Raw genomic sequence first — 21765 nt, 5'->3', positions numbered from 1 at the left:
AAGTCCCATCGCTGTGTCTGGCTCTGGCTCCAATGTCATGGCTGAGCCACTCTCGTAACGATTGCCACCAATTCGGAAGATCGAACGATGATACGCTACGGTGCATACATAATTGTACTCTTGTCTATGCGCCCTTGCTTCGTAAAATCGTAAAGTCTGACCAGAAATCAAAGACATGTGTAACTCCGTATAGACAGATAAAGTCTAAGAAAAAAAAAACCGGCCAAGAGCGTGTCAGTCCACGCTCAGTGTAGGGTTCCGTAGTTTCCGTATTTTTCTCAAAAACTACTGAACCTATCAAGTTCAAAACAATTTTCCTAGAAAGTCTTTATAAAGTTCTACTTTTGTGATTTTTTTCATATTTTTTAAACATATGGTTCAAAAGTTAGAGGGGGGGGGACGCACTTTTTTTTCCTTTAGGAGCGATTATTTCCGAAAACATTAATCTTATCAAAAAACGATCTTAGTAAACCCTTATTCATTTTTAAATACCTATCCAACAATATATCACACGTTGGGGTTGGAATGAAAAAAAATATCAGCCCCCACTTTACATGTAGGGAGGGTACCCTAATAAAACATTTTTTTCCATTTTTTATTTTTGCACTTTGTTGGCGTGATTGATATAAATATTGGTACCAAATTTCAGCTTTCTAGTGCTAAAGGTTACTGAGATTATCCGCGGACGGACGGACGGACGGACAGACAGACATGGCGAAACCATATTAAGGGTTCCTAGTTAACTACGGAACCCTAAAAACGTATCTCAAAACCATACAGGTAGGTTGTAGGGGGTAGGGCATAGCGAATGATATTCCGCTTTGTGTGGTAGGCACAGCACAGCGGATATCATCTCGCTCGAATCTAGAGCAGAGCCCAACTGGGGTAGTACCTCCGCCTTACAGAAGACCGCAGCCAAATAGCACTAGACCCTAACTCATAGTGTTGTGTTCCTGCCGGTGAGTAAGGCTGCCAGAGCTCAACGGTGCGGTGTGCTGATGACGGGAAGACTTACGGAACTGACTTATTCCGTGAAGAAAACTATATGCATCATTTTCTTTACACTGAGAGAAAATACAACCAGTTTTCATGTTCGTTCAACAAGTTTTTTGGTTAAAATAGCGCCTACGTGCTCTTTGGTTTTGGTTCAAACAACAAGCTACTTGTCATTTGAATCGGCAATATATTTGAATCAACAAACGGATAAACAGCAACAAGCCGAACTTGTTAAATTCACAATGCAAATTTCTCTCAGAAAAGATGCTAGAGAAAGGGATACCAATAGTTTTCTTTGTTCTTATTTACTGACATACTTGTTTTGTTTGACAGAGATTAGTTATATAATTCAAACCAGGCTTTAATTTAATTGCCCTGTATCGGAGTACGTTCAAGTGCCTGGGTGACGTTACATTGGCGTATTTGCCCGGTTAATCAACGTTGTAATTGCACGAAATATTTATCCACTAGATGGTGCAATCGACTCGCGATTTATACACGGGACCAGAGTTAGCCCCTGGAACGCCGTTGTCAAAAATTTGGTACTAAATTAATAACCTTCAATCTGTTAATTACAGTTTAAATTGTCTTGGACAGATCTGGAACAAGGCGATTGAGGGGTTAATACTCGTATGTGGTTAAAATATAAACCAAACCTAAATTATGTAGGTAGCTGGTAGCTGCCAAGCTTAGTGCCTTGAAAATACTTCCCATGTTTAATTGTTTATGATGTGAATTAATGATGAAAATGTACATCATAAAAATCGCAAGATTCTTTAGTAATCATTATAAAAATAAACTTCGGTTGATACTATGCGGGGTTAAGCATCATTGTGGTAAGTTAAGGTGGGGGAAGATGAAAGGTTCGTGCGGGGTAAGATAAAAATCCGCTCATTGTGCTTCGTTATACGGAAGACTCTTCATAATACCCCTCAATAAATACCCTTCCATGTTCCCCCACCTTACCATAACAAATTTTTCACAATTTCAAATACTTAAATGAAAACTTTTGTCTGGTACTCGCATTTGAACTTACACATTGATGGCGCTACTACGGGAGGTGATCTCTGCGTTATTATCATGTGTCATGTCAGCCATGTGTCAGCCATGGAGTGGGCACTCAAGTGGTTTTCGCACCCGATTAATTGTTTACAATTTGAGATCGATAATTGGGCATTCAATATGTGTTTGGATACAAAATTGTGTGACATGTGTTTTTATTTATTTTATTAACAGCCGAAGTAAAAATTACGGGGTGTTATAAGTTTGACGTGTCTGTTTGTGTGTGTGTCTGTAGCATCGTACGTAGCTCTCGAACGGATGAACCGATTTAGATTTAGTTTTTTTTTTGAAAGCTGAGTTATTCGGGAGTGTTCTTAGCCATGTTTCATGAAAATCGGTCCACTATGTCGCGGTTTTTTCACGTTTTCTAACGTGGTCACTGTGTGTGCCCAGGACTTATGAGGTGGGTCATTGTGGTCAATTTGTCAACAAATCAACATTGGCCTCAATGGGTTCATAGCGTTCAATAATGAAGCATATTTACATACACATCTAACATGTTATCCCTTTGCCGCAACAATTTTATTCCGACTTCCGTAAAAAAGTCGTCTTTTTAAAACATAAAACGCTATATTTTGTTATTTTTCCCCCAGGAGTTTTCCCGCAAAAACAATTCGTTTAATATACAGTGAGCTGCCTGACTCCTACCAAATGTTACGTCAACCCAAATATTTTTCCATAGGCATTTCATGCTGCGGCGAGGGCGGTGTAATTGACAGGTTCATATTTTCCATTGAAATGTTGAACGTATGTGGCTTTCCATGTAAAAGGGTCCTTTCGATTCAAGTGCACTAAGGTATAAGGTCCCCGCGCGCAGGTTTCGTTTACAGAAGTCGCGAAGCGATTAGGTTGACCGAAAAGCTGGTGGTTTCCTTGCACACTGCGCAAAATGCTGATAATAGGCTAGTTTCCTATACTTAAAATAAGATATTTTATGCAGTGGACGAAATAAAGCACCAAGTAATTAGAAGAAAAACGTAGACAGTAGTTATGTTTAAACATAATTTCTATTTAATAAGTCAAAGAGAAAGATATAAAGTAAATGAATTGACCGTGACGTCACTCCTCAGTATTGTATAGTAATTCCATATTAGCAAATCGTTTTGACATTTCTTAAAAAGAAGCTGATTTGACTAGTAGAAAACTAGCCTATTGTGATACAGCGAGGAAATGTAGCCAGTATCCTTGGTACAATGCCTCAAGGGGCCTAACTTAGATTTAAGGTACGAGATTAAGTTTTTATGCCTACCTATTCATATAAATTAATGGATTTGACATAGCAAATAGGTATAGGTATATAGGTCCTACATTCATAATATAAGGACATTTTCATTTGAAAAACAGAAATGCGTCCTTAAAGTAGAGGAAGTATAACCAAAAACATGGACGCTTTAGACTTGAAATGCCACAAATTACATAAATAGGATGACCAAATGGAATTTGGCTGTTCATTAAGCCACGTACCGATGCGCTAAAATATGCAGTTATAACGATGACATGTATATTTATCACTTTACTAAAAGTTTACGGTTTCAAATGTGGTGGTTAATATTAACCCTTAATTGCCCAATTAAGGAGGATGAGGATGTCAAATTTTTTATATTGAAACTTGTCAAACATATAATAGACAAAGTTCAAAATTAGGATGGGAAATATACTCCTTACGCCAAGGGAAGAATCTCATACTGTAGACCCTCGGGAAAAACTCGACAGGGAGCTCAGTAAATATATAGCTAGAAGTACGAGAGAGGAAATGTCTCACCCTTTCGTGCGAGGCGTGTCCATGGTGTCCAAAATCTTCGGTAAATTAAAAGGATCCCCATTTAGGCCCAATGCACCAATCACTTAACTCAGGGTTAGTGGGCTGTCATCTGTCAAATTCCATATAAAATGGTGGGTTAAACCTCGGGTTAACCCTCCATTTTCGTTGGTGCAAGTGGCCCTTAAAGTGTAGTTAATACTTATGTGGCGATCACGAGACGCTGTTTGCCTGAATTTTATGTTCTGCTGTGTGAGTCTAAACATGTTTTATTATTGCTTTGCTATTCTTTTTGTTGAATGCGATAGGAGCCAAACGGGCAGACAGGTCGCCTGATGGTAAGCGATCACTGCCGCCCATGGACACCCTAAACACCAGAAGTGTTGCAGGTGCGTTGTATTCCTGTGTCACCGACTTACTTTCCAGTTATTCCAATCTTCCAGTTTCCAGTGGTTGTTAGTAGTCCTTGACAAAAAATCCAGATATAACTAAGTCTTCATTAATAACTGTCAAAAATAGTTTTAACTTCTTGCACTATCTAAATGAGAACCGGAAGATGGCTCTTAAAAATCTTAAAACAAAGTGGTTTCTAATGACTAAATGATGTCACTTTCACTATTACTTCCCCCCGTACTCGACTCTATTAATAAGCACAAATCGATTAATACACCCGGTTCAGTTTTATCAGTGATTATTTTAAAGTGTCGATAATTTCAGGAAAAACGTCACGAACGCAGGCCGTTACAGATTTTTCAGCACTTGACGATTCTTGTTCCCATCACCATACAACCGTATCACGAGATTCAACCAGTCTAGCGAGACCTCTCTAGTCCTTACATCTTCTTGGTGAGCAAAAGACGCTTATACTGGTTATCCTGGAAGTACCACGCCAAAATGTGTTTCCAATGGTGCCAGCTGGTACTACCTGTTCCGTTATCTGGAGAACGGGTATTTCTGATAAATAACAGGTATTTAATGTTATTGTTGGTGGTACTGGGCCTCGTTAGTTGAACACAGGGACGTGGTGGGTACAAGTGGAATAATGGCTTCCGAAAAATTAGTTGTATTTGGAGTTGTGGTGAGTTTCATCTTTATTTATTAGTTTAATTATTAATTAAGATATGTTTGATAATACAGTGAGTTATGTACTGAGTCGGGAGTTATGTACGTGTCTACACACGTAGATGAAAATAAATAAAATTAGAAAATCTTTGTCAACCTAATTTATGTTGAGCTACAGCTAAAGCATTGTGAACGTTTCAGTCTTTCAAAACAGTTACTTAATGAGGAAGTTTTTATAAATTGAAATAGATATCATACATGAAAGAAAAAACGGCAAGGCCCACTGGTGGCCGAGCCGGGAATCGAACCCGGGTCTTCAGCTTACGCGGCTAACGTCTTTACCACTAGACCACACGCCCGCCAAGAAAGGAAGTTTTTGTCAACAAATCTTTTACAAACAAGCTTTGTATTAAAATTAAACTGGAACTAGAAAACATTAAATCGTGGTAAATATCTATGTTTTATTTTATGTTACTATTTAATAGTTAAATATAATTACCTATTTTAAATTTGCCAGTCGCTTTTTGGTGAAGGAAAATATCGTGAGGAAACCGGGCTGATCCCAGTAAGGCCTAGTTACCTTTCGGGTTGGAAGGCCAGATATTCGCTTTCGTAAAAACTAGTGCCTATGCCAAATTTTGGGATTAGTTGTCAAAGCGAACCCCAAGCTTCCATGAGCCGTGGCCAATGCCGGGATAGCTCAAGGAAGATAATGATGATTTTATGTTAACCAATCTTCATAATTTCCTATCGTAATTTATTATAATTTCAGGTTTTATTGGCGACGGCGGTCCTCGCTAAGGATTGTCGAGGTCTTTTTTGCAAAAAACGCATCGAATGTGATTTCAGGGTAAATTTTAATATTAATTCCACATACTAATGAAATATAATAAATTTACAATCCATGCCGACGTTTCGAACACTTTACAGCATTCGTGGTCGGGAATCGGAATGTATTGTAAATTCATTATACGCGATATAATCCGTTTCCATAGTTTTATTTCATGAGTAACTATCGCGGTAACCGAAGACAATATTATCCACATAGAATTTTTATTTGATTTTTGTAATAACCTAATAACTGGGCAATTTGGACATACGCCTTCTCATATTTTACCTATTCGGCCGTGTCGTTAATACCTGGGGGTATTTGTGTAAGTAATTGTTATAAGAAGTTCGATTTTTAAATTAGGTGGATTATTATGTACACCTTTTTAGTAATATTCGGATACCTTATCTTTTGTACGTTATAAAATCTACGCTACTAAAACTGCCGTAGATAAAACTGTGTGATGACGAAGTAAGTTTTTAAAGTATTTCAAGCGTAATTTTGAACATTAATGATAAGTATTTTTAAACTGTATGTAGGCATCTTATGGGAGTGTAGCATAACTAGTGTTCTCGCATGCCAGTCTATATGCCCTTATTCGCGTTAGTTGTATTGACTCACTCGAAAACTCAAGTTGTGGTAGACCGCATTCTCATGCGCTATGAGGGTCTCCCCTCATAGCGTACAAACAGTTTTTAACACCTTGGTGGACACTTAAAAGCCTATAGGCGCAATCCCATTTTCTATTATATATGGAGTATTGTCCAGCAAGTTTTGAAGCTAACCAGTAAATCTCAATCTCCCCAGGGTGTCCGTTGCCATGACTGCCGCACCCGTCTCATCTGCACACCTCGCGGAGGCATCCTCAGCTCATGCTGGTTTCCTGGTCACCGGTACTGCACCAACGGCCGCTGCGTCAAGCAACCCACCACAGCATGTGCCACTGAACGACCACCTCCACCTAATAATACCACGGAGCATCCAGCCACTTTAGACCCTGACAGTACAACAGAAGGAACAAATCCTACGTCCATAGATCCAGAAAATTCTGATGCAACTACATCTATTACTGAAGATACATCTACTGATCTCACTTCCACTTTAGACCCTGAAAGTACAACTGAAGGAACAGATGACCCTACTTCTATAGATCCAGCAAGTAATACTGAAGCAGTTACATCTACTACTGAAGATACGTCTACTGATCTCACTTCTACTTTAGACTCTGCAAGTACTGAAAGAGATATTTCCACTACTGATGAAGCTATATCTACTACTATAGAAACTGATTCTGCTACAGAATCTTCTACTACTGAAGGATCAACATCGGATGAATCTATTTCTACCACTGAAGACGGGTCTGACAGTGATGAAACGTCTACCAGTGAAGGATCTTCTACAACTGATGCGAGTTCTACTATAGAGCCTGATTTTAGTACAGATGAACCTACTTCTACTACGGATGAATCTTCTCCTTCAGAAGATTCATCAACAACAGATTCAGGCTCTACCATAGAGCCTGATTCTACTACAGACGAATCCAGTTCTAATAAAGAAGAATCTACTTCTACTACGGATGAATCTCCAACGACTGACACAACTTCTACTATAGAGCCTGATTTAGCTACTGATGAACCAACTTCTACTACAGAAGAAGGTACTTCCACCACTGAAGAACCTTCTACAACTGATTCAAGCTCTACTATAGAGCCTAATTTAGCTACTGGTGACTCCACTTCTACTACAGATGAAGGTACTTCTACTACTGAAGAATCTTCAACAACTGATTCAAGCTCTACTATAGAGCCTGATTTAGCTATCGATGAAGCCACTTCTACTACAGAAGAACAAACTTCTACCACTGAAGACTCAAGCAAAGACGAGGCTACCTCTATGACGGATGAATCTACTTCTTCTACTGAACAATCTTCAACAACAGACTCAACTTCTACCATAGAGCCTGATACTGCTACAGATGAATCCACCTCTAACACTGAAGGTTCATCTACTACCGAAGAAGATAATTCTACCACAGAACCAGGTTCCACCATAGACAACGATTCTGTCACAGATGAATCCACTCTTAGTACTGAAAGCTCATCTACTACTGAAGAAGATAGTTCAACCACAGATAAATCTACCTCTACTACTGAAGATGATATTTCCACCACAGAGGCAACTTCAACCATAGAAACAGCTTTTGCCACAGATGAATCCACCTCCAGCACTGAAAGCTCATCTACTACTGAAGAAGACAGTTCAACCACAGAAGCAACTACTATCATAGAAACAGATTTTGCCACAGATGAATCCACTTCTAGTACTGAAACCTCATCTACTACTGAAGAAGATAGTTCAACCACAGAGCAAAGTTCAACTATAGAAAACGATTCGGCCACAGATGAATCCACTACTAACACAGAAGAGAGTTCTACAACTGAAGCAACTTCTACAGTAGAAACTGATTCTGACACAGATGAATCCATCTCTAGCACTGAAAGTTCATCTACTACTGAAGAAGATAGTTTTACAATGGAGGCAACTTCTACCATAGAGCCTGATTCTGCTACAGAGGAATCTACCTCTAGCACTGAAGGTTCATTTACTACTGAAGAAGAGAGTTCTACCACAGAAGCGACTTCTACCATAGAGCCTGATTCTGCCACAGATGAATCCACCTCCAGCACTGAAGGTGAAGAAGATAGTTCAACAACAGTGGAAACTTCTACTGTAGAAACTGATTCAGATACTCATGAATCTACCTCCAGCACTGAAGGTTCATCTACTACTGAAGACGACACAGAAGCAACAACTATCATAGAAACAGATTTTGCCACAGATGAATCCACTTCTAGTACTGAAACCTCATCTACTACTGAAGAAGATAGTTCAACCACAGAGCAAAGTTCAACTATAGAAAACGATTCGGCTACAGATGAATCCACTACTACCGAAGGAGATAGTTCTACAACAGAAGCAACTTCTATAGTAGAAACTGATTCTGACACAGATGAATCCACCTCTAGCACTGAAAGTTCATCTACTACTGAAGAAGATAGTTGTACAACGGAGGCAACTTCTACCATAGAGCCTGATTCTGCTACAGAGGAATCTACCTCTAGCACTGAAGGTTCATTTACTACTGAAGAAGAGAGTTCTACCACAGAAGCGACTTCTACCATAGAGCCTGATTCTGCTACAGATAAATTCACCTCTACCACTGAAGGTGAAGAAGACAGTTCAACAACAGTGGAAACTTCTACTGTAGAAACTGATTCAGATACTCATGAATCTACCTCCAGCACTGAAGGTTCATCTACTACTGAAGACGACACAGAAGCAACTACTATCATAGAAACAGATTTTGCCACAGATGAATCCACTTCTAGTACTGAAACCTCATCTACTACTGAAGAAAATAGTTCAACCACAGAGCAAAGTTCAACTATAGAAAACGATTCGGCTACAGATGAATTCACTACTAACGCAGAAGAGAGTTCTACAACAGAAGCAACTTCTACAGTAGAAACTGATTCTGATACAGATGAATCCACCTCTAGCAATGAAGGTTCATCTACTACTGAAGAAGATAGTTCTACAACGGAGGCAACTTCTACCATAGAGCCTGATTCTGCTACAGAGGAATCTACCTCTAGCACTGAAGGTTCATTCACTACTGAAGAAGAGAGTTCTACCACAGAAGCGACTTCTACAGTAGAAACTGATTCTGATACAGATGAATCCACCTCTAGCAATGAAGGTTCATCTACTACTGAAGAAGATAGTTCGACAACGGAGGCAACTTCTACCATAGAGCCTGATTCTGCTACAGAGGAATCTACCTCTAGCACTGAAGGTTCATTTACTACTGAAGAAGAGAGTTCTACCACAGAAGCGACTTCTACCATAGAGCTTGATTCTGTTACAGATGAATCCACGTCTAGCACTGAGAGCTCATCTACTGAAGAAGATAGTTCTACAACGGAGGCAACTTCTACCTTAGAGCCTGATTCTGCTACAGAGGAATCTACCTCTAGCACTGAAGGTTCATCTACTACTGAAGACGACATAGAAGCAACTACTATCATAGAAACAGATTTTGCCACAGATGAATCCACTTCTAGTACTGAAACCTCATCTACTACTGAAGAAAATAGTTCAACCACAGAGCAAAGTTCAACTATAGAAAACGATTCGGCTACAGATGAATTCACTACTAACGCAGAAGAGAGTTCTACAACAAAAGCAACTTCTACAGTAGAAACTGATTCTGATACAGATGAATCCACCTCTAGCAATGAAGGTTCATCTACTACTGAAGAAGATAGTTCTATAACGGAGTCAACTCCTACCATAGAGCCTGATTCTGCTACAGATGAATCCACCTCCAGCACTGAAAGTTCATCTACTACTGAAGATGATAGTTCTACCACAGAAGCGACTTCTACCATAAAGCCTGATTCTGCCACAGATGAATCCACCTCTTCCACTGAAGGCGAAGAAGACAGTTCAACTACAGATGCAACTTCTACTATAGAAACTGATTCAGTTACTGATGAATCTACCTCCAGCACTGAAGGTTTATCTACTACTGAAGAAGATAGTTCAACCACAGAGCAAAGTTCAACTACAGAAAACGATTCGGTCACTGATGAATCCACCTCCAGCACTGAAAGCTCATCTACTACTGAGGAAGATAATTCTACAACAGAAGCAACTACTATCCTAGAAACTGATTCTGCCACAGATGAATCCACTTCTAGTACTGAAACTTCATCTAATACTGAAGAAGATAGTTCAACCACAGAGCAAAATTCAACTATAGAAAATGATTCGGCGACAGATAAATCCATCTCCAGCACTGAAAGCTCATCTACTACTGAGCAAGATAGTTCTACAACAGAAGCAACTCCTACCATAGAAACTGATTCTGACACAGATGAATCCAGTCCTAGTACAGAAAATGTATCTACTTCTAAAGAAGAATCTACGACTGAGTCAACTTTTTCTACAGATTAATTTAATCCACCTAACACCGAAGGTTCAATACTAAAGAATATTTAAGACGGTCAAACAAATCTTGTCACTAAAAAAACTGGCGGAAGGGTATAGCAGGATAAGCTAAGAAAAATTGCCCCCAGGGTTTTTGGGTCGAAACTATAATCAAATGTTGCCTTTTGAAGAGGTAATACCGTGTACAAAGTTTCATCCCCCTGTTACCCCCTGGGGGTGCGAAATACCCGATTAACCTTTGAAAAATGAAGGGGCGAAGGTTCTTCGTTCTATAGAAACTTCATTTGCTTGACCGTCTGTGGTTCAACTTTTACCATGAACCTGATTATCTGTAACAGAAGTTAGTGATGGTGAGTTGGTGAGTGACCACCGCTGTATGGAAGGATCATCTCCAAATGAAGAATCTATGTACAATGGAAGATAAATCTCAGAGGAAGAATTTATTTATATTTTTTACTAGAAAACACGGCTCGGAACCGGTACTTTTTTTATACAAAAATACCTGTTTTGTTGCGCACTTTCGTTTTTAATTATTTATTTTTAATAGGATGGGACGATGTTATCAAATACATACATGATTAAGTCCTATGTAAAGAAAGAACATAAAATTATTAAAAGTATTAGACTCCTGAACGGTTTATATCCGGTTCCCAGCCCTGCTATAAAGTAATAATAAATACTTTCTATACAAGGTTACATACAGTAGATGTGTTAAGAAAACGGATTAAAACACTCTTAGTATACGAAATCGGGTAGGTCTAATGTTTTTTTTATTTGTCACTTGCACTAACGACAATGGAGGGTTAACCCGAGGGTTAACCCACCATTTTATATGGAATTTGACAGATGACAGCCCACTAACCCTGAGTTAAGTCGTTGGTGCAAGTTCTTCTTCTTAATGTCCTATGTCCCCTAGATGGGGCAGAGGGCATCCACAGTGCGTCGCCATCCCGAGCGGTTTTGAGCTTCGCGCTTTACTTTGCTCCAGGTCATCCCTATCGCCTTCGCTTCTGCAGTGATCGTCCGCCGCCAGGACTGCTTAGGGCGGGCACGTCTTCGCTTTCCTTGGGGATTCCAGTCTAGGGCTTGCCTCGGTATGTGGTCGGGGTCCCTTCGGAGCGTATGGCCAATCCAGTTCCATTTGCGGCGTTTGATCTGCTGGTTGATCGGAGTCTCACCGCAGCGTTCCCCTAAATTATTTGAGAAATTGGTAAAATGAGAAATGAGAAGTAGTAGTATTTGAGAAATGCAAAAGAAACTAAAAACTTATTGACTGCCCGTAAAAAAATATTTAATACATATAATATTGATTTGTTGCAAATAGTTTTTAAACAAACACATATTTTTTAAGGCCCACTTGCACCAATTACTTAACTCAGGGTTAGTAGGCTGTCATCTGTCAAACCCCATATAAAATGGTGGGTTAACCCTCCATTTTCGTTGGTGCAAGTGGCTCTTATTAGGATATATCAAAAAATCAAAATCAAAAAAAATCAAAAATTATTTATTTGTGAAACATACATACTACATGATACGGGGGATGGAGCCACCCGGTAAGCAAATAAATGCCTGTGTTGGGAGGCACCGCTCTTCCCTTAATATTATGAATTATACATTTTGTAGAAGGTATAATTATTTTATGTATATAAACTAAATAAGCTAAATAAGAACAGCTAGAACCTAAACATAATAGTATTTAAACATGTGGGTATATAAGTACAAAACATTATGATATAATAACAATTCAATACTTAAAACACTATCAACTCAAGGTACATGCGTGTATGCGCGCGCGCGTGTGTGTGTGTGTGTGTGTGTGTGTGTGTGTGTGTGGGCGTGTGTGTGTGGGCGCGCGCGCGTGTGTGTGTGTGTGTGTGTGTGTGTGTGTGTGTGTGTGTGTGCTCCGTACATATACTCCGTATCTTCATACGTCTTACTTTTAAGCCACTTGGTGATAATCGATTTACATTCGTGATATGATTTTGAGTGAATGTCAAGTTCTCTGTTGATTTTAGGTATGTAAATTGTGAGCTTGCAAAGTATGTGCGAGTATGTGAAGTCATTGCAACGTTAATTATATTTCTTTTAGTTTTATATTTAGGATTATATGGTAGTAACTTGTGTTTCTTAAGCGTTGATTGTAAGATAAACAGTTTTCGGACAGAAAGAAGACCGCTGATCTGGTATAAACGTTCAGTAGAAAATTGTCTCTTCTTAAAATACATGATCTTTATGAGAGCACGTTGACAGCGTTCAAGGTATATAAAGCGGCTTTTCGCTGCATTATCCCAAATCGGTATACAATACAATAGGACAGATTGCACCAGGGATATATATATTTCATTTAATATATTGCGAGATTTTGCCTGTGTGTTGTTACCTGGTACAATGTGTCTCAGTGTCATAAATATCCAAAGCAGCTTCCTAACCCTAGTAATGACTTGGTCAAGGTGAGAATACCATTTCAAATGCTGGTCTACATTTACACCTAAGTATTTTATTTCAGTTACCTTTTCAATAGTGGGGCAGGTACATAACGACGTAGTACAGTAAGAAAGGTGGCACGAATGAATTTTAAGATTCATCGGCATCGGCTGCGTGAAATTGGTAATGCTGAAGCACATATATTTAGTCTTGTCGGTGTTTAATGTGAGTAAATTTGTTTTAAGCCATTTTGATATCTGGGCCATTCCCAGCTCTGTAATAATTTTCAACTCTCCCCACGAGTCTCCATTGAAAACAACGGCGGTGTCGTCTGCGTAAGAGAAGATACTTGCATTTGGGATGATAATGTCGCAGAGGTCGTTAATATAGTCCAAAAATAACGTTGGACCCAACACGCTTCCTTGAGGTACTCCATATAGGACGTCCTCATCCTGTACTAACATAATCACCCAGTTTAACGCGTTGCTTTCTACCCCATAGGTAATCCTTAAAAAGTAAGAGCGGTGTCCCCCTTACACCTTTCTTTTCTAACTTCTTCAAAAGAATGGGAAGAGAGACCGTGTCAAAGGCTTTTCTTAGGTCTAAGAAGACAGCTAAACTCTTCTTGTTGTTGTCAAGTTGTTCTACAACTAGTGTGCTGAGAGTGGTTATAGCGTCTTCTGTAGACCTTCCTCTTCTAAAGCCGAACTGCGATGTCGATAGGAGGTTAAATTTATCTAGGTAGTTTAGCAGTCTAGTATTTAATACCTTTTCAAGAATTTTTGATATGACCGGTAAAACTGAAATTGGCCTATAGTTAGTGATGTTACTCTTATCTCCGTTTTTATACACAGGTGTGATTGTAGATTTTTTTAGAGACTTGGGGAAGACTCCTAATTTAAAACTCAGGTTCACTAAGTGAGTTATGATCGGAACCACTTCTTTGGAAACGTATTTTAGAAATTTTGTGGGTATATTGTCCCATCCAGGTGCACTGTTACTTTTTAGACTTGTTAGGATATTAGAAATTTCGTCATCATTAGTGGGCAGTAGCACAAAAGACCCGGGGTGAGAGGGAATATTTGTGAGAGAAGAGTTTATGTCACTTTGTGGGTCAGGCGTTATTTGTTCAGTAAGCTTTTTTCCAATGTTTGCAAAATATGAATTTATGTAATTTGCCGATTCAGTAAACGTGGTTTTGATATTCAGAAGTTCTGCATTTAATTTGTTAGATTTATTAGTATAGGTTAATGTTTTTATGTTTTTCCAAAGTTTTTTATTATCATGTAAAGATTTTTCTAGTAGTTCCCTTTCGTATTTTATTTTTAACTTTTTAATGAGTTTGTTGCAAAAATTCCTGTACCGAGTATATGTTAATTTTAAGACCATATTAGAAGGATCACTCCGAACTTTACATTGTAATTTATTTCGGTTACGTATGCAGCGTAGTATCCCTGCCGTGATCCAGGGTTTTATAATACGACCCTTACTAGGTATTTCGGTTGTTTTAGTGTTAGTTTGTATAGAGTCGCTTAACATATGTATCAGACGGTCGGTTACAATATCAGGATTATCACAGAAAATTAATTCAGATAGGTTTTTTTCCTGCAAATATTTACGCGCATTTTCAAAATTTATTGTGGTTTTAATATTATTCTGAACAGATTGATTTTTTAATTTAGCTATAGATAGAAAAGTTGTAAAATGATCGGTAGTAGTAGTTTTTACGATGGCTATAGTAGGGAAAAATTTTATTTTATTTATTTTGAGAATAAAATGATCTAAGCAATTTTTTTCTCTTGTTGGTCTCGTGTGACCAGCAAGCAGTCCAAACAACGATAGAGTATTTAAGTAGTAAATCCTGTTTTTAAATTCATGCGAGGGTTCTACAGGTTTAGGTTTTATATTAATGTTTATATCGCCAGTAATTATAACGTTAGTGTTTAGAGAACACGATTCTAAGTAATTTTTTAACGAGTCTATAAAAGGTTCTGCATTTGAATTAGACGGAGATCGGTATATACATAGAACCGTGTTACCCAACACATCGAGACAAAGACATGATGCTTGACATAGATAAACTTATATAAGATAGGCCTGGAAATGCCACTAGATACCCTCTCGAGACAAGATAAAATATAAAACCGTACAGGAATTCCCTAGAGAATTGCAGACAAAAATTCCATTGTCGATCTACAAGAAAACTCCCCAGTAACAAATACAGGCTTAAAATGAACCTTACATTTATCTTATCTTATCTTATATCTGCGGGGGCCCGGATACACTTCCACCATTGGGATTTTTTGTGCAATTGGCCGAAGATCCTTCATCTTTTCAGGAGCTTTTCGACTATCTCCATGTGTTTGATGATGAGATGGGTAGGTACCTAGCCCGCTGAAGTCCTTTGGTTCCAGGTAAACTGTTCCAAAGTTCATTATTTTTCTGTCGAGGGCGTACATTAGGTTTCTGACAGTCTCTTCCTCTTCGCAAGCTTTGATTTTAAGAGACAAGTTTTATAGGTTTTTTTGTAAACTAAAATACAGCGCGGTAACTTATGATAACGTTTGGGGGTTCTAGGAAAAACCGTCAGATTCACCTGAAGAAGCCAACACCTACTTCTTAAACCAATAGATACGAACAAACGAGGTTAGGTACATGTAGATTTGTAGAAGTAATCGTTTGAAATACCTACCGTATTTTATAATCAACTATTCTAACAATTCCCATTTGAAGGTGAAATAAATATGTAAAATAATATTAGCATAAATTACGCAATATTTATCTGTGATTTTTTGACATTATTTAATAGTTCAATAGTTCTTTATTTACATCATATACATTTTACAGTTGGTACATGCGTCTGAAAGGGTATAGCAAAAATTGGTACTTAGTGACATAACCAACTATAGAAACGAAAGGATATTACTTCTAAGATTAGTGGCATCGATTGCAGACGTTTCTGCTAATCAGAAGTTAATAGTTATTTGTTATACAAGGGGGCAAAGTTGTATTTTAACGCCGAGTGTGGACCACGAGCGAAGCGAGTGGTTCGAGAATAGAATCCTGAACTTGCGAGTTTTTTAACACACGAGAAGTAAAATACATTTGCACCCGTGTGTAACACAAAACTTTTCCCCTCACTATAGCGAGGCAACTACAACGCAAAAAATGCGTTTATCACTGCTTCCAGTTAGTTCCACAGGTGGTAAATCATCTTTATTACTAGATTCTCCTACTTTTATCAATTTTAAAGCAGTTAATTTGACTTTATTCAAGGTCGAATTACTTTACCCACTAGTGGATAAAATGCGTTTTTACCCGCTGGTATTAAAGGACAAAACACGTGTTTCCGAGCTAGTGAGGGGAAAAATTATTTTTGACGTTACTAACTGCCGTAAAACTCGCAAAAGTACGAATAATGTATGTAATTCTTGGTTCTAGTAAGTAACTTAGGGGCGCTCTTCACTTTCTCCACACAATATCATTTTCCGTCACATTTACGTTATCTAGTAATAAAAATTCAAGATATCCACATTGTGTTTTCAATAAACTCGAACGAGAACAATCTGCCTTCCTTGGAGGCGTTTTAAAGGCTTCGTACCGCCGGGATCTAGTTTGTGCCGTCGGATATATATCAATCAGGGTAGTGTGGGTGTTGGATGGAAGTGGATTTCTATTTTCTACACATGATATGTACTTATGTCTATACATAAATGTATAAGTTACAAAACAAACACTGTCCTATTCGAGCAATGCTTATAAGATGACTTAGAATTACGATGCCGATTTCTCAATGATAAAAGTGACATTTGCTCAACTAAAACGCCATTTTGACACCGATGTGTATAACCGATGTGTATGTGTATAACTTATGGCATTGTGTTCGAATAGGACCGCGAAGTGCGAGAAAAATTGTAGATAGGCGTTATTCTACTTAATATAACCACACCTCGGACACTGGCTATCAAATATACGAAAGAGCCGCGTTTCTACCACACAGTCTAAGCTCGTGTAGGTGAACGCGTACTATGCGTGTATGATTGAAATATGACAGGTCGACTGTTGGCGTTTTTGGCAGGCGGTAACTGTGAAGCAGCGATTGTTAATATACCTAGATGTCTAAAGAGCTCTCAAAAATGACCCCACGAATATTGTGCCACGGTAGGCGGGGCTTCAATATTGTGCCACGGAGCTTGTCAGGGCGCTAATGGCGGCCAGTCGGAACAGTTGTAGTACGGCATATTTAGAATATATGTTTACAAAAAGAATATGCCGTACTGTTTTGTAATAATAATATCATGTGCTAGTCGTTCCAACAAATACGGAGAAAAATATGGGATTAAGTGTCATGTGTAATTTGGCGAGGATCATAATTATTTCGATTTATTTTGTACGAGCTATTTTTGTATGGGGATGATGTTATGCAATATTTTTAATAGCCATCATTGATATTTAAAAACTTTCATTTTTGTATAATTTTATTCGGAGCGTTTCTCCCCGGCACTGTTTTACTACTTAAATGCCTACACTATGCCGGTAGATATTACTAAATTCTCATTCTTATGCAACTGGCATAAGTCAATTTTTTATTCCTATGCCAGCGGTATAGGGATATGAAGTTTTTAAACACATCAGTAGGCCTAGCACATGATGGCCGCGAGAGTATGTCGCCGCGAGATAGATGACACGTCTTCTTCTAACTGTATTAATGACATAAGGACGGGTAGTCTATCTCGCGGCGACATACTCTCGCGGCAATCATGTGCTAGGCCTACTGCCAAGCAAGTGTGGTCGCGCGATAAATGATAAAACATCTGACCGTCCCCCCTAAATATATAGTGCGATAGAGACGGCCAGATGTTTTATTATTTATCGCGCCACCATGCTTGCCTGCCTGCTGTGCGGCCGACATAGGCCAGCTTCATCTACTATGTCCATCTCTGACCCCGAGTCCGGTAGCCCCGTAGACATGTTGTTTACGGGATTACCAGCCCACCGCTTGCATGACAACAGATGTCGCGCGTCGTAAACAATAAATTGTAAATAACAAAATTAGATCGCCGCGTGCAATCAACACGAGTGTCGTGACGAGACTGGTCTTGAAGATGCGGTCACACGTTGCACGACGCAGTTTGCAGACGAGTTGCGAGTTGCGAGTATACGTGTAGGAGGGCTTAGATGGCGTCTTTCGGGTTATTACAATAATGTGCCAAATAAGTACGCAAAAATTAAAATAAAAACCATGGACCCGTCTCGTTACACGTAAACTCTTAAAAGTCCCTGGGAATAAGGCGAGTTTCCTCCACCGGGCCCAGGTGTGTACCAGGACCGCAGCGGCTCGAAGTGGCTGCCCGGGCTCTGATTAAAATTTATCCCAATTACAATAATATTATGTGCCAAAATATATGCCAAAACAAAAAACCGGCCAAGAGCGTGTCGGGCCACGCTCAGTGTAGGGTTCCGTAGTTTTCCGTATTTTTCTCAAAAACTACTGAACCTATCAAGTTCAAAATAATTTTCCTAGAAAGTCTTTATAAAGTTCTACTTTTGTGATTTTTTTCATATTTTTTAAACATATGGTTCAAAAGTTAGAGGGGGGGGGACGCACTTTTTTTTTCCTTTAGGAGCGATTATTTCCGAAAATATTAATATTATCAAAAAACGATCTTAGCAAACCCTTATTAATTTTTAAATACCTATCCAACAATATATCACACGTTGGGGTTGGAATTAAAAAAAATATCAGCCCCCACTTTACATGTAGGGGGGGTACCCTAATAAAACATTTTTTTCCATTTTTTATTTTTGCACTTTGTTGGCGTGACTGATATACATATTGGTACCAAATTTCAGCTTTCTAGTGCTAATGGTTACTGAGATTATCCGCGGACGGACGGACGGACGGACGGACGGACGGACGGACGGACAGACAGACATGGCGAAACTATAAGGGTTCCTAGTTGACTACGGAACCCTAAAAAGTGGACCAAGTCACGTCTTGATTCTTACGCTTAAACCCTTAAAAGTCTCTGGGAATAAGGCGAGTTTCCTCCACCGGACCCAGGTGGGTACGAGGGGCTCAGCAGCACAAGGCGGCTGCCCGGGATACCAGGAATAGGCATACCAGGAATTATTTTATTCATGCCAATCAATTTTTTTAATTTTTGCCAAATATGACAATAATTATAAAAATGTACCTTACGTCTCGCTTCTTACGCTTAAACCCTTAATAGTCCCTGGGAATGTTTCCTCCAGCGGGCCCAGGTGTGTACCAGGGCCGCAGCGGCACGAGGCGGCCGGCCCGGGCTGTTTACGCGCGGCGCACGCAACCTGTTGTGTATCGACCGGGGCGAGGCAGTCCCGTCCGCTCCGCGCCTGGAGCCGCTCGCGTAACATGCCGGTGCCACGCACCCTGCTTTAAACAACATCAGGTGAATATCATTTGTGTTTTCGATTTTACATATTGGATATTTTTACGGTGAGTCTGTATTTGGGATTTTGTGGGTCAGCTGTTTGGTGTTAAAGGCGTTTTAAATGGATGCTGGATAAGTACGCAATTGTCTGTGTGTATTGATTGCAGATAAAAACCGACTCGGATTTACTTATTTTAAAGATTAAGATCTAATATGCATCTTTTCATCTTCAAATGGCTAAATATTAATATTTATTATGGCATCTATTCATATTTAAACGGCTATTAATATTTAAAAGTCATATTATCACTCCTGCGATATCTTACCTAATAATTATATTGTATTGTATAAGTAGGTAGCCTGAGACGAAAAAAAAAACATAGGTATTTCAATCTTGAGTTCGCTAAAATTAACGCAATATTTCGCAATAACTTTCAACGCTCTTTCAGGGTTTATTTGAACATTTAAGGTAGAATTATTATTACAAATTTAAAACTATAAATATGCCGCTACTTATCCATGTACAAAAGCAGAACTAAATAAAGTAGACAGATTAGGACGCATTGTCTTACAAATCGGAAGGTAATCTTACTAAAACAGTACCAGCGTGTGTCGGTCGATATTCGTGCCCATTGTTTACCCAATTATGTCTAAAATAATATACGTACAAACAAACAAATTACCGGCCTAATAGTTAAGGCGGTTAATATATAATTTCTTTGACATGTTGACTACTTAGTACTTACACATACTTTTAAGCCGATTATTGAATTAAAACTAAGATAGTATCTTCTTTCTTCAGCGGGTTTATTTGAGAGTAAACTATTATTTACTAGCTGTTGCCCGCGGCTTCGCTTGAGCTAGAAAGAGACAAAAAGTAGCCAATGGCACTCTCCATCCCTTCAAATATCTCCACTTAAAAATCACGTCAATTCGTCGCTCCGTTTTGCCGTGAAGGACGGACAAACAAACAGACACACACACTTTCCCATTTATAATATTAGTATGGACTAGCTTTTGCCCGCGGTTTCGCACGCGTTAGAAAGAGACAAAACGTAGCCTATGTCACTCTCCATCCCTTCAACTATCTCCACTTAAAAAATCACATCAATTCGTCGCTCCGTTTGGCCGTGAAAGATGACACACTTTCCCATTTATAATATTAGTATGGATAAGTACCTATGGATTCACTTCATATGAATAATTTAGGCCCGATTATTATAGACTGCATCCCACTCAATTAGTATAGATACTGCACTGCTTGCAGTTGTAATGCAGTCCATCTGTCAGCCCATGTCCAGATGTCGACTGTAACTTCGTTACGCGCGGTGTTGTTCCTGCCGTATCTGTTAATTCTTTTAATAAAAAATAAAACCGCCTTCAAAAATAAGCGCGTTACAAAACACGGAGAAACTAAAAAGCAAAAAGTAATAAACCTTTGAATTCAGATTTCTTATCGTATTGCAATAATCTAAACATCCAAATTATAAACAAATCAATTATTTTTGCAGTCGGTACCAGACTTGTTCGTCGCCTTGTTATTGCCTGTTTGCCCCACCCAACCATACGCAGGCTGGCACCGACTCCAAAAATAATTGATTTGTTTATAATTTGGATGTTTAGATTATTGCAATACGATAAGAAATCTGAATTCAAAGGTTTATTATTTTTTGCTTTTTAGTTTCTCCGTGTTTTGTAACGCGCTTATTTTTGAAGGCGGTTTTATTTTTTGTTAAAAAAGTTTATTTATTTGTTGATTTTTAGTGGTTCCTATTGATATTATATGTATCAGTCCGAATACATGTACGCTAGTGAAAGAATTATCCTTTAACTCCTAACCATTGAGGAGTTGACCTTCCATCATCAGCTCAGCCACATAAAATTATTACCATCAGGCGTAAATACTGGTTTACCTTTGAAAAATACACTAAAAACATTACATGTGCCTATAACATTTGAAGAGTTCCCTCGATTTCTCCAGGATCCCATCATCAGACCCTGACTTGGTGCCAATGGGACCATCTCGGGGTTATACCCGTTCGATCAAAAAAAAAATTTTGAAAATCGGTCCACAATTCTCGGAGATATCGAGGAACATACATACAAAAAAAAAAAAAAAAAAAAAAAAAAAAAAAAAAAAAAAAAAAAAAACATTCAGTCGAATTGAGAACCTCCTCCTTTTTTGAAGTCGGTTAAAAATGAGTGTC

The 21765-nt window shown here is 38.7% G+C and overlaps 3 protein-coding genes across 3 annotated transcripts in view; all 3 read left to right on the top strand.

Annotated features, from left to right (window-relative positions):
* The first annotated feature begins 4859 nt into the window (after positions 1–4859).
* On the top strand, positions 4860–12072 carry LOC125233486 (mucin-22-like). Its single transcript, XM_048139525.1, has 3 exons — positions 4860–4895; positions 5652–5729; positions 6477–12072. Exons 1-3 carry the CDS (start codon positions 4860–4862, stop codon positions 10725–10727), a joined length of 4365 nt encoding a protein of 1454 aa, XP_047995482.1. The 3' UTR covers positions 10728–12072.
* A 7445-nt stretch (positions 12073–19517) lies between these two features.
* The window catches only part of LOC125233543, an 84465-nt gene continuing 82217 nt past the window's right edge, over positions 19518–21765 (top strand). The window contains exon 1 of the mRNA XM_048139599.1: positions 19518–19576. The gene's annotated coding sequence lies outside the window, so the exon portion shown is untranslated. The remainder of the gene's footprint in view (positions 19577–21765) is intronic.
* The window catches only part of LOC125233544, a 144773-nt gene continuing 142591 nt past the window's right edge, over positions 19584–21765 (top strand). The window contains exon 1 of the mRNA XM_048139600.1: positions 19584–19623. The gene's annotated coding sequence lies outside the window, so the exon portion shown is untranslated. The remainder of the gene's footprint in view (positions 19624–21765) is intronic.

This window comes from Leguminivora glycinivorella, chromosome 14 (genome assembly GCF_023078275.1).
Source record: "Leguminivora glycinivorella isolate SPB_JAAS2020 chromosome 14, LegGlyc_1.1, whole genome shotgun sequence".
NCBI classification, from domain to species: Eukaryota; Metazoa; Arthropoda; class Insecta; order Lepidoptera; family Tortricidae; genus Leguminivora; species Leguminivora glycinivorella.
Note: the sequence above shows the minus strand (reverse complement) of the source record. Positions and strands in the feature narration are given on the sequence as shown.